Raw genomic sequence first — 22,397 nt, forward strand, 5'->3', positions numbered from 1 at the left:
AGGCACATTAGGCACGCAGAGATATCTCTCTCTCTGCTATCCCGATCACATGACCTGCACTAGAACCAGGAAGTAGGAAGTGCAGGAGACAGGAGGAGCTCAACCCCGAGGAGGGAGAGACAAGACAGTGCTGCAGAAGGTAAGGAAAGAGTTTATTTTACTAAAAGCAGCAACATGGGGGCGATATGTAACAGAGGGTGATGTCTGCCTGCCCCAGTGGGCCTGTCTGCCTGCCCCAGTGGGCCTGTCTGCCTGCCATAGGGGAAATGTGGCATCACTGGGGGACGTGTTCAATATAAGGTGGCCATATCCAGATTAAGGGGGCTAATTTTAGGATGAGTGGGCTATGAGGGACATATACCCTATATTATTTGTTAGACGGACACTGGCATTATAAGATGGACCCCATTTATTAAAAAATTCTCTATTCCTTCACCAAATTTGGGGGTGTGTCTTATAATCAGGTGCGTCTTATAAAGCGAAAAATACGGTAATTCTAGTGAGTTTTAGATCAGGGAGGTATCAAAGACTAGAGCTTCAGGCCTGGAATTATTAGTGAGCTTGTATTTCTTTGTCGCTCCATTGGGAGACCCAGACAATTGGGTGTATAGGCTATGCCTCCGGAGGCCGCACAAAGTATTACACTAAAAGTGTAAAGCCCCTCCCCTTCTGCCTATACACCCCCCGTGCTCCCACGGGCTCCTCAGTTTTTATGCTTTGTGCGAAGGAGGCAGACATGCACGCACAGCTCCACAGATTGGTCAGCAGCAGCTGCTGACTATGTCGGATGGAAGAAAAGTGGGCCCATATAGGGCCCCCAGCATGCTCCCTTCTCACCCCACTCTTGTCGGCGGTGTTGTTAAGGTTGAGGTATCCATTGCGGGTACGGAGGCTGGAGCCCACATGCTGTTTTCCTTCCCCATCCCCCTTAGGGCTCTGGGTGAAGTGGGATCCTATCGGTCTCCAGGCACTGAGACCGTGCTTCATCCACAACTCCTGAGGAGCCTGCTGGATAGGAGCCGGGTATCGTTCAGGGACATGGCCCTGCTACTTGGAGGTACTCTGTGTCCCCGTGGGGACCGCGCACAGCAACACTCCAGCATTGCTGGGTGTGCTAGTGCACCGGGGACCGCGGCGCTGACCGGGTTAAATGTGCCATTACACACTCAGCGTCGCTGAGTGTGTTTGTGTATGGGGACTACCGTGCTGACCGCCGCTGCCATGGTTAACACTGCGGCACGGCTGGGACTTGTAGTGCGCCGGGGACTTCCGCGCCGGCCGCGCTTATACGGCGGCCGCGCTTATTACTCGAGTCCCAGGCTTTTGCGGCCTAGTCTTTTTTCCTCCCACCCCCAGCCCTGACAGGCAGGGGAAGGGCGGGACACTGTACAGGACGAGCAGCAATGAGGGCTGGAGCATGCTTTGCATACTCCACCCCCCTCACTGTGCACAGTGGGGCACCAGTTCCCGCACTTTCTGGGTCACGCCCACGGCTCCTTCCTCTCCTCAGGACGCCGGCAGCCATTCCTGTCAGCTCCTCGGACGCTGCAGAGGGGGACAAATTCTGGGAGACCCAGGCAGGGACTCTGGTGGCCTCACAACCGCTTTAAGCGGGTGGTAAGCAGCACCTGTGGTGCTAGCCCCATTGTGCAGAAGTGTAATTATAAATTATATGTTTATGGTATATACTTTACACTGTATGGTGCACAGTTGATTTCTGGCTATATACCCTATTGTGTTGCTCAGGGAAGACAATAGCATGGCGCCCACAAAAGGCAGGGGTGCCAAAACACAGGCTTACTATGCTGCCTGCGCCGCATGTACGACGCCGCTACCGGCAGGTTCCACTGACCCTCATTGTGTGCACTGCTCGGCCCCTGCGGCACTTACTCAGCCGGAGCCTCTGCTAAGAGGGGCCCAGGGGGAGCCACCTGCTGACACTGTCCAGGTGACGGGGACGGAGTTTGCAGTCTTTACGGATAAACTCTCTGAGACTATGGCTAAGATACTAGAAGCCTTGCAGTCCAGACCGGTATCTCAGCACAGGGACTCTGTTGAATCATTGTTCCCTGGCCCCCCTCAGTTGGACCAACAATGTCCCCCCGGGGTGTCTCATAGATCCCAGGCTGAGGGCTCTGACACAGACCCCAGCCCCAGACCGACTAAGCGAGCTCGCTGGGAAATTCCCTCGACATCATCATATTGTTCAGGGTCTCAGCGGGGGGAATCTCGGGTTGATGACGCGGAGACAGCTGATCAGGATTCTGATCCTGAGGCCGCTCTCAATCTTGATACTCCGGACGGGGACGCCATAGTGAACGATCTTATTGCGTCCATCAATCAAATGTTGGATATTTCTCCCTCAGCTCCTCCGGTGGAGGAGTCAGCTTCTCAGCAGGAGAAATTCCGTTTCAGGTTTCCCAAGCGTACACAGAGTATGTTTCTGGACCACTCTGATTTCAGAGAGGCAGTCCAGAATTACCATGATTGTCCAGATAAGCGTTTTTCTAAGCGCCTTAAGGATACACGTTATCCCTTTCCCCCTGACGTGGTCAAAGGTTGGACTCAGTGTCCCAAGGTGGATCCTCCAATCTCCAGACTGGCGGCTAGATCCATACTTGCAGTGGAAGATGGGGCTTCACTCAAAGATGCCACTGACAGGCAGATGGAGCTCTGGTTGAAATCCATCTATGAAGCTATCGGCGCTTCTTTTGCCCCAGCATTCGCAGCCGTATGGGCGCTACAAGCTATCTCAGCAGGTCAAGCGCAAATTGACGCAGCCACACGCACGTCCGCGCCGCAGGTGGCGTCCATAACCTCTCAGACGTCGGCATTTGCGTCTTACGCTATTAATGCTGTCCTGGACTCTGCGAGCCGTACGGCGGTTGCATCCGCCAATTCGGTGGTACTCCGCAGGGCCTTGTGGCTACGGGAATGGAAGGCAGATTCTGCTTCCAAAAAGCGCTTAACCAGTTTGCCAATTTCTGGCGACCGATTGTTTGGCGAGCGTTTGGATGAAATCATCAAACAATCCAAGGGAAAGGATACATCCTTACCCCAGCCCAAACCGAACATACCCCAACAGAGGAGGGGGCAGTCGAGGTTTCGGTCCTTTCGGGGCGCGGGCAGGTCCCAATTCTCCTCGTCCAAAAGGCCTCAAAGATCAAAGGAACTCTGATTCATGGCGGTCTAAGTCACGTCCTAAAAAGACCACCGGAGGTGCCGCTACCAAAGCGGCTTCCTCATGACTTTCGGCCTCCTCAATCCGCATCCTCGGTCGGTGGCAGGCTCTCCCGCTTTTGCGACACCTGGCTGCCACGGGTAAAAGACCGTTGGGTGAGAGACATTCTGTCTCACGGTTACAAGATAGAGTTCACCTCTCGTCCCCCGACTCGATTCTTCAGGTCATCCCCGCCTCCCGAGCGAGCCGAGGCTCTTATGCAGGCGCTGGGCACTCTGACGGCAGAAGGAGTGGTGGTCCCTGTGCCCCTTCAGCAACAGGGTCACGGTTAAAGACCAGGCGGTTCCGGATGGAATCCCTCCGCTCCGTCATCGCCTCAATGTCCCAAGGAGATTTCCTTGCATCGATCGATATCAAAGATGCTTATCTCCACGTACCGATTGCTCCAGAGCACCAGCGCTTCTTGCGCTTCGCCATAGGAGACTAACACCTGCAGTTCGTGGCACTGCCGTTCGGCCTGGCAACAGCCCCACGGGTTTTCACCAAGGTTATGGCTACTGTAGTAGCGGTCCTCCACTCTCAGGGTCACTCGGTGATCCCTTACTTGGACGATCTGCTGATCAAGGCACCCTCTCAAGAGGCATGCCAACACAGCCTCGACGCTACTCTGGAGACTCTCCAGAGTTTCGGGTGGATCATCAATTTTCCAAAGTCAAATCTGACACCGGCCCAATCGCTGACATATCTTGGCATGGAGTTTCATACCCTCTCAGCGATAGTGAAGCTTCCGCTGGTCAAGCAGCGTTCACTACAGAAAGGGGTGCAATCTCTCCTTCAAGGTCAGGCACACCCCTTGAGGCGCCTCATGCACTTCCTGGGGAAGATGGTGGCAGCAATGGAGGCAGTCCCTTTCGCGCAGTTTCACCTGCGTCCTCTTCAATGGGACATCCTACGCAAATGGGACAGGAAACCGACGTCCCTCGACAGGAACGTCTCCCTCTCTCAGGCGACCAAAGCTTCCCTTCGGTGGTGGCTTCTTCCCACTTCATTATCGAAGGGGAAATCCTTCCTACCCCCATCCTGGGCGGTGGTCACGACGGACGCGAGTCTGTCAGGGTGGGGAGCGGTTTTTCTCCACCACAGGGCTCAGGGTACGTGGTCCCAGCAAGAGTCCTCACTTCAGATCAATGTTCTGGAAATACGGGCAGTGTATCTTGCCCTGAAAGCGTTCCAGCAGTGGCTGGAAGGCAAGCAGATCCGAATTCAGTCGGACAATTCCACAGCGGTGGCATACATCAACCACCAAGGCGGCACACGATGTGCCACGGCCTCCACCATCTCTGCAGTTCACATCCCAGGCGTGGAAAACTGGGAAGCAGATTATCTCAGTCGCCAGGGCATGGACGCAGGGGAATGGTCCCTTCACCCGGACGTGTTTCAGGAGATCTGTTGCCGCTGCGGGGTGCCGGACGTCGACCTCATGGCGTCCCGGCACAACAACAAGGTACCGACGTTCATGGCACGGTCTCAAGATCCCAGAGCTATGGCGGCAGACGCCTTAGTTCAGGCTTGGTCGCAGTTTCAGCTCCCTTATGTGTTCCCTCCGCTGGCACTGTTGCCCAGAGTGTTACGCAAGATCAGGGCCGACTGCCGCCGCGTCATCCTCGTCGCTCCAGACTGGCCGAGGAGGTCGTGGTACCCGGATCTGTGGCATCTCACGGTCGGCCAACCGTGGGCACTACCAGACCGACCAGACTTGCTGTCTCAAGGGCCGTTTTTCCATCTGAATTCTGCGGCCCTCAACCTGACTGTGTGGCCATTGAGTCCTGGATCCTAGCGTCTTCAGGATTGTCTCAAGAGGTCATTGCCACTATGAGACAGGCTAGGAAACCAACGTCCGCCAAGATCTACCACAGGACGTGGAAAATTTTCCTGTCGTGGTGCTCTGCTCAGGGTTTTTCTCCCTGGCCTTTTGCCTTGCCCACTTTTCTGTCCTTCCTTCAATCTGGACTGGAAAAGGGTTTGTCGCTCGGCTCCCTTAAGGCAGCGCTCTGTGTTTTTCCAGAAGCGCCTAGCCAGATTTCCACAGGTACGCACGTTCCTGCAGGGGGTTTGTCACATCGTTCCTCCTTACAAGCGGCCGTTAGAACCCTGGGATCTGAACAGGGTGCTGATGGTTCTTCAGAAACCACCATTCGAGCCAATGAGGGATATTTCTCTCTCACGCCTTTCGCAGAAAGTGGTTTTCCTAGTAGCAGTCACTTCTCTTCGGAGAGTGTCTGAGCTAGCAGCGTTGTCGTTCAAAGCCCCTTTCCTGGTGTTTCACCAGGACAAGGTGGTTCTGCGTCCGGTTCCGGAATTTCTCCCTAAGGTGGTATCCCCCTTTCATCTCAATCAGGATATCTCCTTACCCTCTTTTTGTCCTCATCCAGTTCACCAATGTGAAAAGGATTTGCACTTGTTAGATCTGGTGAGAGCACTCAGACTCTACATTTCTCGTACGGCGCCCCTGCGCCGCTCGGATGCACTCTTTGTCCTTGTCGCTGGCCAGCGTAAAGGGTCACAGGCTTCCAAATCAACCCTGGCTCGGTGGATCAAGGAGCCAATTCTCGAAGCTTACCGTTCTGCTGGGCTTCCGGTTCCCTCAGGGCTGAAGGGCCATTCTACCAGAGCCGTGGGCGCGTCCTGGGCTTTGAGGCACCAGGCTACGGCTCAGCAGGTGTGTCAGGCGGCTACCTGGTCGAGCCTGCACACTTTCACGAAACACTATCAGGTGCATACCTATGCTTCGGCGGATGCCAGCCTAGGTAGACGAGTCCTTCAGGCGGCGGTTGCCCACCTGTAGGAAGGGGCCGTTTTACGGCTCTATTACGAGGTATTATTTTACCCACCCAGGGACTGCTTTTGGACGTCCCAATTGTCTGGGTCTCCCAATGGAGCGACAAAGAAGGGAATTTTGTTTACTTACCGTAAATTCCTTTTCTTCTAGCTCCAATTGGGAGACCCAGCACCCGCCCCTGTTTTTTTGTGTACACATGTTGTTCATGTTGAATGGTTTCAGTTCTCCGATATTCCTTCGGATTGAATTTACTTTAAACCAGTTTATAATTTTTATCTCCTTCTTGTTTTTGCACCAAAACTGAGGAGCCCGTGGGAGCACGGGGGGTGTATAGGCAGAAGGGGAGGGGCTTTACACTTTTAGTGTAATACTTTGTGCGGCCTCCGGAGGCATAGCCTATACACCCAATTGTCTGGGTCTCCCAATTGGAGCTAGAAGAAAAGGAATTTACGGTAAGTAAACAAAATTCCCTTCTTCTCGAATATTTTTAGTGTTTGGATGCATTGAGATTAGTGGACACTAGTAGAATATGTATTACTATGGGCCTAAAATATTTAGGTATCGCTTCAATGTTTAAGAGAAGAAGAACTAATTCTGGAGTTAGAGCTACATCTAGCTGTGTAATGGACCTTATAAGTGATTGAATGTCTCTCCAGAATTTCTTAATTTTTGGACACGACCAAAATATGTGAGTTATGTTGCCTGAATTTCCACAGTTTCTCCAGCATTTGTTTGAGGTATCTGGGTTAATTAATTGCAATTTATGGGGTGTGTAATACCAGCGGGTTATTATCTTATAATTGGTTTCTATAAGAGCAACGCAAGGTATATTTTTTTAGACTGTGGCCAATGACTTTTGAAATCTTTCTTCAAATTGATTTTCTGGTATTTTTAACTCGATTTTCCACTTTTCCAAGTGTTTTAAGTTACGGAGATTTGTGTCTTCGTTATAAATTTGGTAGATATATTTGGTTTTCCAAGTGTTTTGATTTATTTGGATTCTTTAAGAGAGCTGTGATGTTACTTGGAAGGTGGAGGGTGGTGCTAGGTTTCATGAATATTTTTTCTATTCCAAGTTTTCTTATTTGACTTTGTTAGTTTGAATTCTTTTGTTAAGTCTTGGTAGGGTTTCAGCTTATCGTTATCGAGTGTGTCTCAGATTAAGCATATTCCCTTGGATTTCCAGTCGTTGAGCTTTGATCTTGGTGAGAATGCGGAAAGCGTTTCGATCTTCATCCAACCTATTGATTCGGTGCCGTGTATTTTTCTAGATTGGGCTCCAAATTTCCTTCATGTTATTGAGTTCCTGGTGATGACCTCCTTAGGTAGTCGCTTTTTAGAGTCGCATAGGTAGGCCACCACCAGGTCTCCGTCTATATTTGGACAGTATGAATCTTCAAGTCCCACCCATGCAGGTTTATCACCTCTGTTCCAATACTTTTGGCTGCTTTTAATAGTCGTTGCTTGATAGTAGGCAATTAAGTTTGGCATCCCCAACCCCCCATTGATTCTGTTTTTTGTTTAGGGTAGATTGTGCTACTCGAGGTTTAGTTTTACCCCATGCAAAAGATGTTAGTTGAGTTTGGAGTTTTTGTATAAGCTTCTTCTTGATTGGTAATGGGATAGTTCTGAATATATAAAGTAGCTTGGGAAGTTCCAGCATTTTGTATGTGTTTGTTTTTCCTAACCAGGAAAGCTCTACTTTGGACAGATGTTGTAGATCTTTTTGGATGGTATTATAAATGTCAATAATATTCTGGTTAGCGCAGTCCTTTGTGTTTTTTGTTAGTTTGATTCCTAAATAAGACATGCTGTCCACATTCCACTGAAATTTGATTTCCGATTGTAGGACTTTTAATAGACCCTGATCCAGATTGAGGTGCATAGCCTGGGTTTTATCCATATTGACCCTATATAATGAGACCCTTGAGAACTCTTAAAAACCTTCCAAGGTCTGTTTGACCGAGTTCAGTGGATCCGTTAGAGAGAGTAGGATGTTATCTGCGATAAGTGACACTTTGAATTGTCTGTTATTAGCAGGGACGCCCCTAATCCGGCTGTCCATCCTGATCTTTTCCGCCAAGGGCTCAATGAAAAGATCGAACAATGATGGGGAAAGAGGACACCCCTGCCTTGTTCCATTCGAGAGGTTGATTTTACCCGAGAGGAGACCAGTCCTGATAGACCTGACAGTGATCAGTTATGTATAGGGTATTTTTAGCAGTTACATTTCTGGCATATTCATAAGTGCAACAACAGTTGTCATGTTGTGTGGTGCAGCAGGATGAATTCTCTGCTATCCCATCACAAGAGGGACCAGGAAACATAACAAAATAATAGCTAGGTGATGGGACTCCTTGGCGGTCACTAGTGATGGGCGAGTACTAAAACGCCTGTTACTCAATTCGAGCTGGTCAGACGCTTATGAGTACAAGCATTATGGAAAGTCTGTGATTGGCCTGTTCGGGGCTCCGCCCACATACAGCCAGCCACAAACTGAGCATGTTCGGAGGGAGGGTGGTTTTTTTTTATTGCAACACTGTCCGAGAATGTTGTTATATTCCCAGGAGAGCCATCTGGAGACTGTAAATGGCTCTCCCTGTGGTGCCTGCACACATCATGCAGTGACACAAGCCTATGTGTTGTGTTGTCATTTTTTCACAGATGAAATATCTCGGCCCCCGTAATACTTGTCTGAGCTCTGTGAGTACCCGAGCACTTCAATGCTTGATCGAGTAATGAGTGGTGTTGAACAGGGTTGCTGATTACTACCGCTTAGGCTAGTTTCACACTTGTGTTGAACGGCATCCGTTGCATTGCGTTGTGTGACGGATGCAACGGATGCGTTGCATATAATGGCACAACGGATGCAACTGATCGTACAAAACAATGGAAAGCTTTTTTTTTTTTTTTTACAGTTTTCCCAGCAGCAGACTATTGTGAACGATCAGCTGATCACCCGGCTGCCGGGCGCTCAGCTGAACGTTCGGCCACCTAGAGACAAAATAAAGTTTGTGATTTAAAAAAACAAACAAAAAAAAAATATGAGCATGCGCAGTGAAAAGTAAAGGATTCCGCCGCTCAAAAAACGTTACATGCTGCGTTCAGCAAGCAACGCAGCGTCAGCCAGCGGAAGCAACGCAGGTACTTTTGGCACAATCAGTCATCCATACAAGTCTATGGGAAACAGCTGAATCCGTTAACAGATTCTGCTGTTTTCCAAAACCGCGGATTGCGCTAGAAGGTAATTAACGCAAGTGTGAAAGTACCCTTACCCCTCCTAGGCTTACTAATTTTTTTGTGCCCACACGGTGATGAAATCTTGTTGTCCATGTATGTCTTATTGTAGACATTACTGTAAGCATTAGAGTAAGCAAAACTGCCACTGCTTCAAGTGATCAGTGTAATGAGCGACCGCTGAGGAGTTCGGCTAAAGAGATACAGGTTACCTGATTCCTGTCTAGTTAAACTCAAGGGTCTTTTATAATGGTGGACAGCCGCACATCTCCGCTGTCCTGTCTCATCGTCCGTGACCTAAGCCGCCCATCCTCTCATTTCTGTGTAGCACGTTTCCCGCGCCATACCCTTTCTGTGGAGCTCATTGCCCCAGAATTACAGGATTAGGAAACCAATCAGCTTTCTAAATGTTTTTTATATCTTTCAACACCAAAGGGAAGACTGAAATGCGCACCTCTTAACCACTGTTAAAGTTTTGACATTCTGAATGTCTCAACACTAAGAAATATTTTCTGCATTTTTATTTAAGGATATTTATTTCTATAATCTAAAATGTAATATTTTATAGAAATACCGGCACAGTGAGGCAGATGTTGGAAACCAAGCGAAATGTGGGCGATACGGGTCCCGTTAATATCCAAACCTCATCTGCACCATCATCTGCAGGTACAGCACCTTGCATGATTGTATATGGATACTGAATGCTGTGTCAAGAAAACACTATTTTATGTATGGAAGGAAGCCTCATGCATGTTTTATTTTATTAAATCTAAAGCTGCATCTTCTACGCCAAGCGCCTCTGGTTTAACACTTCGCACATCAAACACCACACAGATTCCTGTAAATCAGTCTCCTGCCAACAATATGCTCCAAAACCGGCAGTACACACCTGACTGGAAATTGATTCAGTCAAAAAGTAAGTGACTATTGATTTATGAAACAACATTATTATTTTTTTTTTTTTTCTTTCAGAATTAAGCTGGATACATTCTGTTTTTTACTTTACCTTTTTGTAAATGAGTTTTTGCGATTTCTGATACTCATTTTTCTGCATTAAATGTGTCCACTACTTCAGCACAGCTTCTTCTAAATGAATTGGAGTTGAGCTGCAAGTACCTGGGAGCGGCCACTAATCTGTATACGGCGCCCTGCTGTCCACCTATGGAGTTATGTACATCTGGACACTACCAGAGCTGGTGACAGCTTATCCTGAGGGGCGCCGCGTGTTAGACAGCCACCAGTTTGATAAGTTCTCCTAATCATAGATCATCAATATCAAAGTAGTGGACAGCCCATTCAATGTTCCCAAGGTAAAACCAATGACTATTGGAGTCAATCTGTGCTGCTGATCAATGAAGGCCTCCAGAATCTGGATTACAGAACGTGGTTTATCGTCTACGCATTTTAGAGTTAATGCAACTCCTTCCTCAGGATAACCACATGTAGTTGTACTGTGGAAGGATTTGGATTAACTCTGAAATGCGTAGCCCATAAACCACGTTCTGTAATCCTGATTCTATATCCTTTATTTATCTGCAGCCCAGATTTCCTCCACTATTCCTTGGTATTCACTCTTCACGTTTGTAGAGGCTGCAACAGCTGATCTTCTCTTATGCTGGTTGTGCTACTCTCCACGCAGACAGGTGAGCATACCGCCATTGTTTTACATTAATATATTGGGATAAGAACCTATTGTGCTTAACTTTTTATCATTTAATGTTCACAAGTTGTGATCCATAGTAATGTAATTCTGTTTTTTTGGTTTTTTTCCAGTTAATACATCCAGTATTGGAGCTTCTCAAAATACTCTGAGCAGTCAATCTAAATCTATACCACCGGTTACTTCTGCCCCAGTTATGACGCCGGTCCTTTCTTCTTCTACTACTGTGGTTGGAAACAGCCAGGTGTCAACTAGCAACACCCAGCCGGTGTCTGTGTCTCTTCAGTCTCTGCCTGTCATCCTCCAAGTTGCGGTACCTTCTCAGTCACAGATCCTACAAGGTGCAACAGGGACATTGGTGACTAATCAGCAATCTGGCAACGTTGAGTTTATCCAGGTGCAAAACCAGTCCACAGTCAATAGTCTTGCAAAAACGCCAGTGTCTTTACCTGTAACTAAATCACTGACCGGTCCTGCAATGCCAAGCTCGGGCATGCAGAGAAATTCTTCAACCAGTACAGTTAATTCCCCAATGGCGGTGCAGGCTATGCCAATGTCTCATTCGGTTGCTCTATCCTCAAGGCAATCTCTTCCAATTGTTGGAACTTCTGGGATGTACAATCAAGCAAGTAATCGAAATACGGCACAATTAAAATCAACAGTGTCTTCATTCAACAGCTCCTCCACAACTGAGGCTCCTTCTGGAAGCCGATCAGGTCAGCAACTTAGTGTAATTCTGTTACTTTGGAAGCTCTATGGGCAAGTTTACACAGATAGTGGACATGGTGTTGTGTTTTGTGGGGAGGGTTTTTGTCACCGAAAAACTATTTTTTTCCCCCAGATGCAGAGGTGACTAATGCATCTTTTTTTTTTTTTTTTAATTTTTTTTTTTTAGATTGTGAATTGCTAATAGCAGGATAACAAAATACGTTGTACCTAACGTTTAATTTTGCATTAAATTTACAGACTTGCAGATTAACCGGACGGCGACTACTTCTACTTCTATGACAGCAGCAGCAGAGACTGCTTCCAACAAGCGCCTCTCATCTGATGGTGGTGCAGTGGTAAGTTTGTTCTTACTGCCTTCATGGAGTCCTTCTTGTGGCACTTACTATTATGTGTATTTCACAATCTCCTGGGCTTGTTAGTTCAGCCTTACTCATAACTGGGCACTGCTGCTAAATAGTGGATGAAGTAAAGTGTGAACAGACCTATGCATATCTTTCTCCAATGGAAAACCTCCTCCCGTGTTGTTTAGTTGGAGCAGGCTGATGCACAGATCTGGCCATGTGCAGACTGTGAGCTAACAAGTACTGGAGGCGATCGTATGATACCTATATATTAGCCAGTAGACACACGCTTTACGTTTACACAAAGCCACCACAGTTTTTTGTACCTTTTTTCAATTGTCAGCTGCAATAGATAAAAACTCATCTCTGCACCCCATTCAAAATATACAAGAAATAAAAAGGCATTCACTGTAATAATCAAAGATAGCACAGGGTAATGAAAATGCCAGCAATATAACTTCCAACAAAAAATGTCCACACAAAGCCACCATTTACCATAGTAACCCAGTGAAGTCACTGACTATAGAAAACTAGAGTACATATTTATCTCAATAGCAGCAACTGATGCCAAAACTGCCATATAAATGTGATCTGATGGATTACGTGCAGCATCAATCTGCTCACAAAGCACATCTTGGTCATTGGTTTTGTGTATGATGGTAACATCAAACAAGTGAAATCTGTTTCTCGTCAGTGACGCTGGTGTAGTATGAAGAGTCCTGTGTGCACGGCCTGGCCTCAGTCCGAGAGCACCTAAAAGGCAACATGAGTTCTAAGGGTGACTGCGCAGCTCACGCCAAAACCACTTTTGTTTATGGCAGTTATGCTATAGGTTTGCTGCAATTCACACTATTATTTATTTCTATGTTGAGGTAATTTGTGGCAATTTTTAGACTGAAGGGTGTAGTTTTATATATTTTTAGATTGGTGGTGTTTACTCTTATTTTTCCAAAGGAGATTTTAAAACCTAGTTTTACATAAAAGTTGCACTAGTTTATTGCATAAACGCCCTCTCCTCTCTGCAATTTTCCCAATTCTGCCACTTTAAACCCACACCACTGCTTTCAGTCTTCTACAAAAAGGTGAAAAAGGGGAACTTTTTTTGCAAAACAAAATTGTATGGAGAGAACCTAGAAGAAATTGTGAGATATCTTGAAGACTAATATAGTAATTTAATTATCAAAATAACATCCGTGAACTCCAGTGATGGGTATAAATTTGTATCTTTTTGTCTTAAACAGAACCCCATTTTATTTCCCAACCTGCCTATATTACTTAAAGTATTGAATATATTCTCATCTGATATATGTTCAGGCATATCCAATTTTTTGCACTTAAAAAAAGGAAAAAAGTGCTTAAGGTTTATAAACATTTTTTTTCCCTGTATTTATTTCTTTACATATTCTCACATCCCCACAGCGTTTGTGGTCTAGCCAGTCAAAGTTTTATTCGAATTAGAACTTGAACCTCGAATTATCTTTGCACCCCAAATGAATTGGTTGATTTAAAGGGGGATCTGTCAGCAGGGTTTCACTATGTAATGTGAGGGCCGCATGAGGCGGGGGTTAAAAAAACTAAATGAATGCCACTCATCATTCTGTGTGCTGTTTACTAACAGTGCCCGTTTTATCACTGCCTGGACTACAGTGCATCTGAGCAGTTGTCTGACTAACCCAGCTCACTGTCAACAAACAATGTACATGGAGAGCCTGGCGTGGGCGTGATTCGCTTTCTGATTCTAAGAGCTCTTATCACAACTGCTGCACCCAGTAAACTGCGTGGAGTCCGGGTCTCTTTTCTTACATTATGCTGCTCTCAGATGAGGTAGCAATAACCTGCTTGCAGATTCCTTTTGAAAGTTATATGCTATATGTAATTTATAATCCTGTGTGACAGAACGATAAATTAAATATTTGGCAATGTTGGGTTTCAAAATTGTAATCCTTTGGTCCTTTAGCCTCGTTTCAGGGTCTAAGGGAAACAAATATGATTTTAGATCTGTTTTAATATAAATTCCTGAATAATACCCAAACTGCTCAATAACCTGCTTTATATGATTCTACGGTTTTTCCAAAAATTTTAACAGCTTTTAGATGAATTTCCCTTAAATAAAACCAGATTGATTCCACTGAATTAGTGGAGTTTGCATTACCCTATGCTAACTTATATTTTGTGATTTATATCTAATTTATTTATTACATTTAGCAATAACGTACCGTACATAGAAATTGTTACACTTCATTACTTTTAATTCGATGTCTTTCCTGGTACTCCATTATATTCCATTTAACTTATTCAATGTGGCCCCTAATGTGGACGTTCAATTTCATTCTTGTGCCCAGACATACTCATTAAATAGCATTGAGGTAACTAGTACACAGTTTACCAAAGATCAGACTATATAGTAATTAAAGGGAATCTGTCAGTAGGATCAACCCTTCGAAGCCGTCTGGAAGCTGAATAAATTTATATTTATTTTTTTTAAATCTGTATATCTGCTGTTAAGATCTACGGGCTAGACATAAATCTGCCTGCAAGAGCTTATTTTATATGAAAGAGGGCCTTACCAGTGTGAGACATGTAATGCCTGACAGTCTGCTCTCCTGGTCTACATGTCTCACACGGGTAACAGATTTTCATTTTAAAATAATTCTCCATCTCAGGTTATCAAAACTGTACTTTAGTATTAAACAAAAATAACTTTCTCTGACGCCTCATTGGGGGACACAGGACCATGGGTGTTATTGCTGCCTATCCATAGGAGGACACTAAGTAGATGCAAAAGCATAGCTCCTCCTCTGCAGTATACACCCCCTGGCCGGGCCAGGCAACCTCAGTTTTAGCTTAGTGTCTGTAGGAGACACTTCCTTTCAAGGTTTGTTATTTTTTGAGGGAGACTGTTTCCTTTTGGGACCAATCTCCCACTACCATCAACGGGCGGGAACGTGGAGTGTTGCCTCCACGTACCCCCTCCTGCGACGCTGGATCCTGGGCTGGACGACTGGTTCCACAGACACCGATTTTCCAAAGCCCAGGGTAGAGGCCTGTGCCCCTATAGCCCAATTCCTCAGCCCCTCTTTGCAGGCTCTGAGTTGAATATGGCACCGGTGTGACCGGACACAACAAGCTGACTCTGCTATTTTCACTGCCTGGACAGAAGCAGTGTTTAAGGTGAGGTCAGGGGGGACTGCTTTCCCAGACAAAGAGAGAAGACGGTGCAGGGAAGGCTCCCAGGACTGAAAACTGTCAGAAGCTTGAATTTACAGTATTTATTATGAGAAAGTCCTTGGCTGATTTCAAGAAGGAGAGCCCCAAGGATCCTGAACACAGTGTTAACTTTTCTCTAGCTTGCTGGCTGGAGGAGGGGGAAAGTCACTCTTGTTTGCAGAAAGTCCTGCACAGATAATTTCTCGGTGGCAGGGGGAGGGCACAGAGCTCAGGGACTCACGCTGTTTATTTGCTCTGTTTTATTTGCTCGAACAGAAAAGCCGGTTGATAACCACCAGTGACAAGCTGTGTGCTGACTGGAGGGAGAGGGAGGGAAACCTATCAGAAGCTCCCTTCCCGACGTTTTTTTACTACCCACAGCAGGGGGGGGCACACTGACTACTTCTTCGCGCTCTTTTAGCGCTAAGCCGCCCCGCCCCCCGGAAAGCGTGCGAAGATCTCCATAGAGCTTACTCCTTCCTGAGGACAGGGCTTGCTTCACTAGTAGCTCTGCTGACCATTGCCCCCCTCCTGGCATACTCCTATTAGGAACATGCAGAATTCTAAGGGCACTAAGAGTGCTAAGGCCCACATAGTCTATTATTCAGCCTGCACTGCCTGCCACGCTGAGTTACCACGTAAACACACCTCTCTGTGAGTCCTGTGCCCCTATAGCCCCCCAAGAACCCCCCCCTGCCACCACCGCCGCAACCGTCAGCCCAGAGCCTAGGGCTCCCAGGGCTCCCAGCCCACCGGAATGGGCACAGTTTCTGTCCCAATCCATGGAAAAACTGTCACAGAACCTGGTGCTGGCTATACAATGTCATCCTCCACACCCTTCTGGGTCCCTGGACGGAACGCAGCCTGAGGATACCCCTATGGAGGATCCTTCTGAGGTAATCCAGGCACATGCTTCACCGGTTGCAGGGATCAGGAAAAGAGCACACGGCCGGGTGTCTCCAGCGGGCTCTCCCTCGGGAGCACACAGGGCAGGCTCTCCCACACGCTCCACGCCTTCTGAAGAGCTGGAGGAGGGAGAATGCTGTTTATACCAAGAGGATTCATTTGTTTCAGTCTCCCCAGATGATCAAACTGCAATAGTCTCCCTTATAGCAGCAATCAACCAAACTCTGCATGTGGAGGATCCCCCATCCACTACCACTGACCATGTGGTCTCCTTTAAGAGGGCAAGGAAACCCCAAAAGGTTTCGCTGATCACCCAGAGTTTCAAGATATCCTCACAAAGCAAAGGGAGAAGCCTGACAGGTGCTTCGGTAACCGAAAACTCATGGAGTCCCGGTACCCTTTTGCCTCACCTGCCCCTAAGGGCTGGGCCGATCCGCCCTCGGTCGACCATCCCCCCCCCCCCCCCGGTCTCCTGCCTTACCACAAAGATGCTCCTGTCTTTACCTGATGGTTCCTCCATCAAGGACCCGACAGACAGGTGGAGCAGCTTGCCCGCTCTGCTTTTGAGGCTGCGGGTTCCTCCCTCTTGCCCTCCTTTGCCTCTGTGTGGATCGCAAAGTCTCGGTCTGGGCAGAATCCCTTAACACTTCGCTTGAGGAATCCCAGTTCACTCATACCTTCACAGAGGTAACGGCTCAAATTGCCGCTGCGGCGGAGTACCTCATCCAGCGTCCGAAAGCATCTGGGCTGCCGCCTCAGACGACAAATGGGTGCGAGACCTTGTGTCTTCCGGTTACCACATAGAATTTCGGACCCGACCCCCGAGTCGGTTCTTCCTCTCAAATCCCCCAAAGACTCAAACGACGCAAAGTTTTTTTCTCAGCAATCCACTCGCTCCAAACAGCGGTCCATTATTGCATTCATGGTCGAAGGGGAATTCCTCACCATCAAGGACGCGTACCTGCACATATCCATCGCCCCAGATCACCAAAAGTTCCTCCGCTTCGCAATTCAGGACTCCCACTTTCAATTCGTAGCTCTACCCTTCGGCCTTGCCACCGCACCAAGGGTCTTCACCAAAGTCATGGCGGCCGCCATGAGCGTCCTTCACGCCAGGGGAGTAGTCGTTCTCCCTTACTTGGACGACCTCCTCCAGGGCCCCCTCCTTCCGCGACTGCTCAACCAGCGTACAAATCACTGTGGACACCCTATCCCGCTTAGGGTGGCTAGTGAATCAGGACAAATCATCCCCGATCCCATCACGATCCATCACCTTCCTGGGTATGTCCCTGGACACCCGTCGGGGCTTGATCCTTCTCCCTCAGGACAAGGCGATCGCTCTTCAACTAGCGGTACGCTGCCTTCTACGTCCTCCCGTCTCGCTCCATTCGATTCAGCATGAAAGTGCTCGGCAGGATGGTGGCGGCTATGGAAACAGTACCCTTTGCTCAACTGCACCTCCGCCCATTCCAGCTAGCCCTTCTAGCGGCCTGGGACAAGAGCCCCTTCTCCCTGGACAGACCTCTTCACCTGACTCCTTCAGTCAGCTACGCACTCCGCTGGTGGCTTCGGTCCTCATCCCTATCGAAGGGGAGATCTTTTTTCCCAGTGAACTGGCTGGTCCTGACCATGGACGCCAGCCTCCTAGGCTGGGGAGCAGTGTACCAGCACCACACTGCTCAAGGACGTTGGACGCCCCAGGAGTCTTTCCTACCCATAAACATCCTGGAACTCCGCGCAATCTTTCTCGCGCTCAGAGCGTTCTGCCCTCTGCTAGCGGGTCGTCAGATTCGAGTCCAATCGGACAATACGACAGCTGTAGCCTATATCAATCGGCAGGGGGGCACCCGCAGCAAAGCGGCTTATCTCGAGGCCCACAAGATCCTCAGCTGGGCCGAATCGACTGGGTCAGTGATATCAGCGGTACACATACCGGGGGTAGAGAACTGGGCAGCAGACTTTCTAAGTCGCCAAGGCCTGGCAGCCGGAGAATGGTCTCTCCACCCAGATGTGTTTCTACACATCTGCACTCGCTGGGGCACACCAAACGTGGACCTAATGGCCTCAAGGTTGAATGCAAAGGTACCCGCTTTCATAGCCAGGTCACGCGATCCGCAGTCCATCGGCGTGGATGCTCTAGTCTGCTCCTGGCACCACTTCCGACTGCCTTGCATATTTCCACCTCTACCCCTTCTGCCGCGGGTAATCAGGAAGATCAAGGCAGAGGGAGTCCCGGTGATACTGATAGCACCGGACTGGCCCAGGCGCACCTGGTACAGCGAATTAGTACAAATGCTCACAGACGCACCGTGGCGCCTTCCAGACATCCCAGACTTGCTGACCCAAGGGCCCATTTCCCATCAGAACTCCAGAGCCCTGAAGCTGACGGCATGGCCATTGAGACCTGGGTATTAACAAGAGCGGGATTCTCCCCCGCGGTTATTTCCACCATGATCAGCGCCCGAAAGCCTGCTTCATCCCGCATTTACCACCGTACGTGGAAAATCTTCCTTTCATGGTGCAGGGGAACGAACGTCCAGCCTATGCCTCTGGCCATTCCCAGAATTCTCGACTTTCTACAGTCTGGCTTGCAAGCGGGGTTGGCTCTCAGTTCCCTTTTTAAAGGGCAGGTCTCAGCGTTCTCATTCTTCTACCAATGCCGCCTAGCTCAAAAACCGCAAGTCAAGACCTTCCTCCAGGGCGTTTCCCATCTAGTTCCCCCGTACAAACGGCCGCTGGAACCATGGGACCTCAACCTCGTTCTGGATGGTCTCCAGAGGTCTCCCTTTGAACCCCTCAAGGAATCCTCCCTTGCTCTTCTGTCCTGGAAGGTAACATTCCTGGTGGCAATTACGTCCATCAGACGGGTTTCGGAGCTAGCAGCACTCTTGCCGCGAGCCTTTTCTGATCTTTCACCTGGACAAGGTGGTTCTGCACCCCCTTCCGGATTTCCTTCCAAAGGTTCTTACCCCATTTCATTTGAACGAGGACATTGTTCTGCCTTCCTTTTGTCCACACCCGGTTCATAGGGTGGAAAGGTCTCTGCATTCGTTAGACCTCGTCAGAGCTCTCAGATATTACATATCCAGGACAGCCCCCTTTAGGAAAACGGACTCTTTGGTCGTCATTCCTGAGGGGCCTAAGAAGGGACAGGCAGCTTCAAAGGCGACTCTGGCCTGCTGGATTCGCTCTGCGATCCAGGAAGTCTACCACTTGCAACTCAAGCCCATTCCTAGTGGGCTGCGGGCTCATTCCATGCGAGCAGTTGGCGCTTCGTGGGCCATTCGGCATCAGGCTTCAGTGGAACAGGTGTGTAAGGCTGCGACCTGGTCTATCCTACATACGTTTTCAAACCATTACAGAGTCCATACCCAGGTTTCAACTGAGGCAAATCTGGGTAGGAAAATTCTGCAAACTGCAGTAGAGCACCTCTCTCAGTAGGCGCTCCAGGCTGTCTGGGACTGGCTCCTAGTCCTTGGGTTGTGTTGTCTTCTTTTATGTTTCCCACCCATGGACTGCTTTAGGACGTCTCATGGTCCTGTGTCCCCCAATGAGGCGTCCGAGAAAAACAGATTTTTGTGTACTCACCGTAAACTCGTTTTCTCTTAGCCATCATTGGGGGACACAGCGCCCACCCTATTGCCATGTTGGGCCTTGGTTCTCTCAGTACCTTATTTGGTTATGACTCTTCTTTTCTCATGTTCCTCTGAGAAGTTTTTACGGTTTGTTTTTTTTCTCCTACTGCTTGTGTACTAAAACTGAGGTTGCCTGGCCCGGCCAGGGGGGTGTATACTGCAGAGGAGGAGCTATGCTTTTGCATCTACTTAGTGTCCTCCTATGGATAGGCAGCATAACACCCATGGTCCTGTGTCCCCCAATGATGGCTAAGAGAAAACCATTTTACGGTGAGTACACACAAATCCGTTTTTTACATTCATTGTCCTCGAATTACAAAATTTGAAAATATTTTGTTTCTTTATGGAGCACAATTGTATTTTAACATTTTCTTTTTTTCTTTTCACTGCCCTCTTCCTCCAGAGTGGTAAAGCTGGTGTTATTGATCTTACACTGGATGATGAAGATGCTGAAATGTCAACTCATGGTAAGTATTTGCCCATTTTTGTCCATGCCTTCATTTACTGCTGAAAATTTGAGAATTCTGCCTTAATTTGCTGAGACATCTGTAAATGCTTTGCACCAGGTTCATTGGATCTTACATACTTTTCCGACTCAAGGAAAGGTTGAGTGATTTGGCAGATCTGCATCATTGCTTTATGAAAATGTAAAGTCACAAAATAAATAAACATGCACTACTCACAAAAAGCTAGTGATATTTGGCTTTGGGTAAATTTTGTGGAAAATGTAAAGTTCACTCTCCTGTGATATTATTATTATTTTTTTTTTTTTTGTCATGTAAGTAAGGCATTTAAGTAGATGCATGTAATGGTGGTTTCCTCATCTCAAATAATTTATTGAAATAAATGCCAACAATAGTGGTTGGTATACCCCCTCCCCAAAAATATAAATGTCTCAATAACTTGTCATGGGGACTTGAGCATTAATTACAGCTTGACAATGACATCTCATGCTGTTCACGAGACAGGTTACTGTCTTCTGATGCTGATATCCCATTCTTCTTGAATGGCGGCCCTCAGGTCATTGAAGTTCTGGGGTACAGAGTTATTATCCTCTACATGGCCACTCGGCTCATTCCATAGGTTTTTTATGGGATTCAGGTCTGGAGAAAGTGCATTTGAGGTACCCCAGTCTCCAGCAACCATTACCTTACGGTGCAACCTCAATAGGCTGGACTATTGTCATCCAAGAAGATGAAATTAGGCCTGTTATTCATGCAGAGGCACAATGCCCAGATTAATGATGTTGTTCAAGTAGTAGAGGTTTGTCACTGTACCATTCAGAAAATGTAGGGCAGTTCTGTATTGACTAGACACACCTGGCCACATTGTAACCACTACTGCCAAAGGCTTCGTCAAGGAGAGCTCTATACATCAGCCACTTTGGTCACCAGACATCTCCAACATTGTTGGCAGCCATCATCTTGATAAATTTTCATCTATGAACAGCACTGAGGTCCACTAGTCCCTTGTCGTCCAGCGTACATGATGCCTGTGCCTGATGGTGTGGTCAGGTACACTTGCAAGTCGTCTAACATGCAGACCACACTGATATAAACTATTTTGAATCGCCTAACGTGACACGTGGTGCCTCTCAACTCCGTTAAGTATGCTTTGAGTTGTGTGGCATTCATCATCCAGTTGTGAAGTGCATTTTTTACAATGAAGCGGGTATAACTGTGGGATGTTGCAAAAAAGTAGTCTACTTTGCCTTTGTGACTCTTCCAGTCTCTGTATCTGTGTTGCAACTTGTTGATGGCACTCTGTGACACTCTAAGATCCGTGTCCACTTCTGTTTGAGAACATCCTGCTTGAAGGCTCGCAAAGGTGAGATACTGTTGATCAATTGTTAGGTGCCGTCTTGGTCTCATGATCTCAAAATGTGAACAGTATGATGAGGAGGACTGTTTAAAAATACCAATTGTAATTGAGCCCTGAAATTTATTGGGCAATTTATGAATGAACCATCTGTTGTGAATTTTGCCATTAAGTTCCTTGTTAGGCTATGTCCGCACTTTGCGTCGTCCTAGTTGCAGTTCTAAACGCATCCTCTGGCAGAAATTGCTATTGCTAAAGTTGCTTTTGACCACAAACTCGCGGGAAATACGCGTGCGTTTTTTACCGCGTTTTTAGCGCTTTTTACCTGCGTTTCCATTGCTTAGTCAGATGCGTTTTGAACATAAAGACACTACTAAATAAAGTTTAATATTGACAGATTCCTATATTTTCTCCACCATGGTTTTTATGATACTTTAACTCAAAAGAATATATATTATCAACAAACAAACAGAAATGAGAGTATATTGTATCAAATAGTTTTTATTTTACAAAAATATTTTTTAAAAAACATTTATTCCAAATGACTAAAAAAATCAAGAAAAACATCACTTGAAAAACACATAGACACAGAGGGGATTTCTGACCAAAGAATTATTGGTGAAAGAAGCAAAAGGATATTATACTCAATTCATAAAAAAGTACTAAGAGTTTATACAATTAGAGCAACACCTGCCATTTCACCAATATTTAAAAATTTAGCACTAATGAATAGATTGCATTAATAAATATAATAGGTACATGCAAGAGCCCCTGTACACAAATATTCAGTCCCCAAAAAATTCCACTCTCATATAAATCCAATGAAACCTTATAAATATTCAAA

The 22,397-nt window shown here is 47.2% G+C and overlaps 1 protein-coding gene across 5 annotated transcripts in view; it reads left to right on the top strand.

Moving 5' to 3' along the window:
• The window catches only part of ATF7IP (activating transcription factor 7 interacting protein), an 88,244-nt gene that overhangs the window by 51,510 nt on the left and 14,337 nt on the right, over positions 1–22,397 (top strand). For all 5 annotated transcript variants that reach the window (XM_075321905.1, XM_075321909.1, XM_075321906.1 and 2 more), the window contains exons 8-12: positions 9,826–9,923; positions 10,033–10,173; positions 11,031–11,633; positions 11,884–11,981; positions 20,139–20,202. In XM_075321905.1, coding sequence (XP_075178020.1) covers positions 9,826–9,923; positions 10,033–10,173; positions 11,031–11,633; positions 11,884–11,981; positions 20,139–20,202 — 1,004 coding nt within the window. The remainder of the gene's footprint in view (positions 1–9,825; positions 9,924–10,032; positions 10,174–11,030; positions 11,634–11,883; positions 11,982–20,138; positions 20,203–22,397) is intronic.

This window comes from Anomaloglossus baeobatrachus, chromosome 8 (assembly GCF_048569485.1).
Source record: "Anomaloglossus baeobatrachus isolate aAnoBae1 chromosome 8, aAnoBae1.hap1, whole genome shotgun sequence".
Classification (NCBI taxonomy): Eukaryota; Metazoa; Chordata; class Amphibia; order Anura; family Aromobatidae; genus Anomaloglossus; species Anomaloglossus baeobatrachus.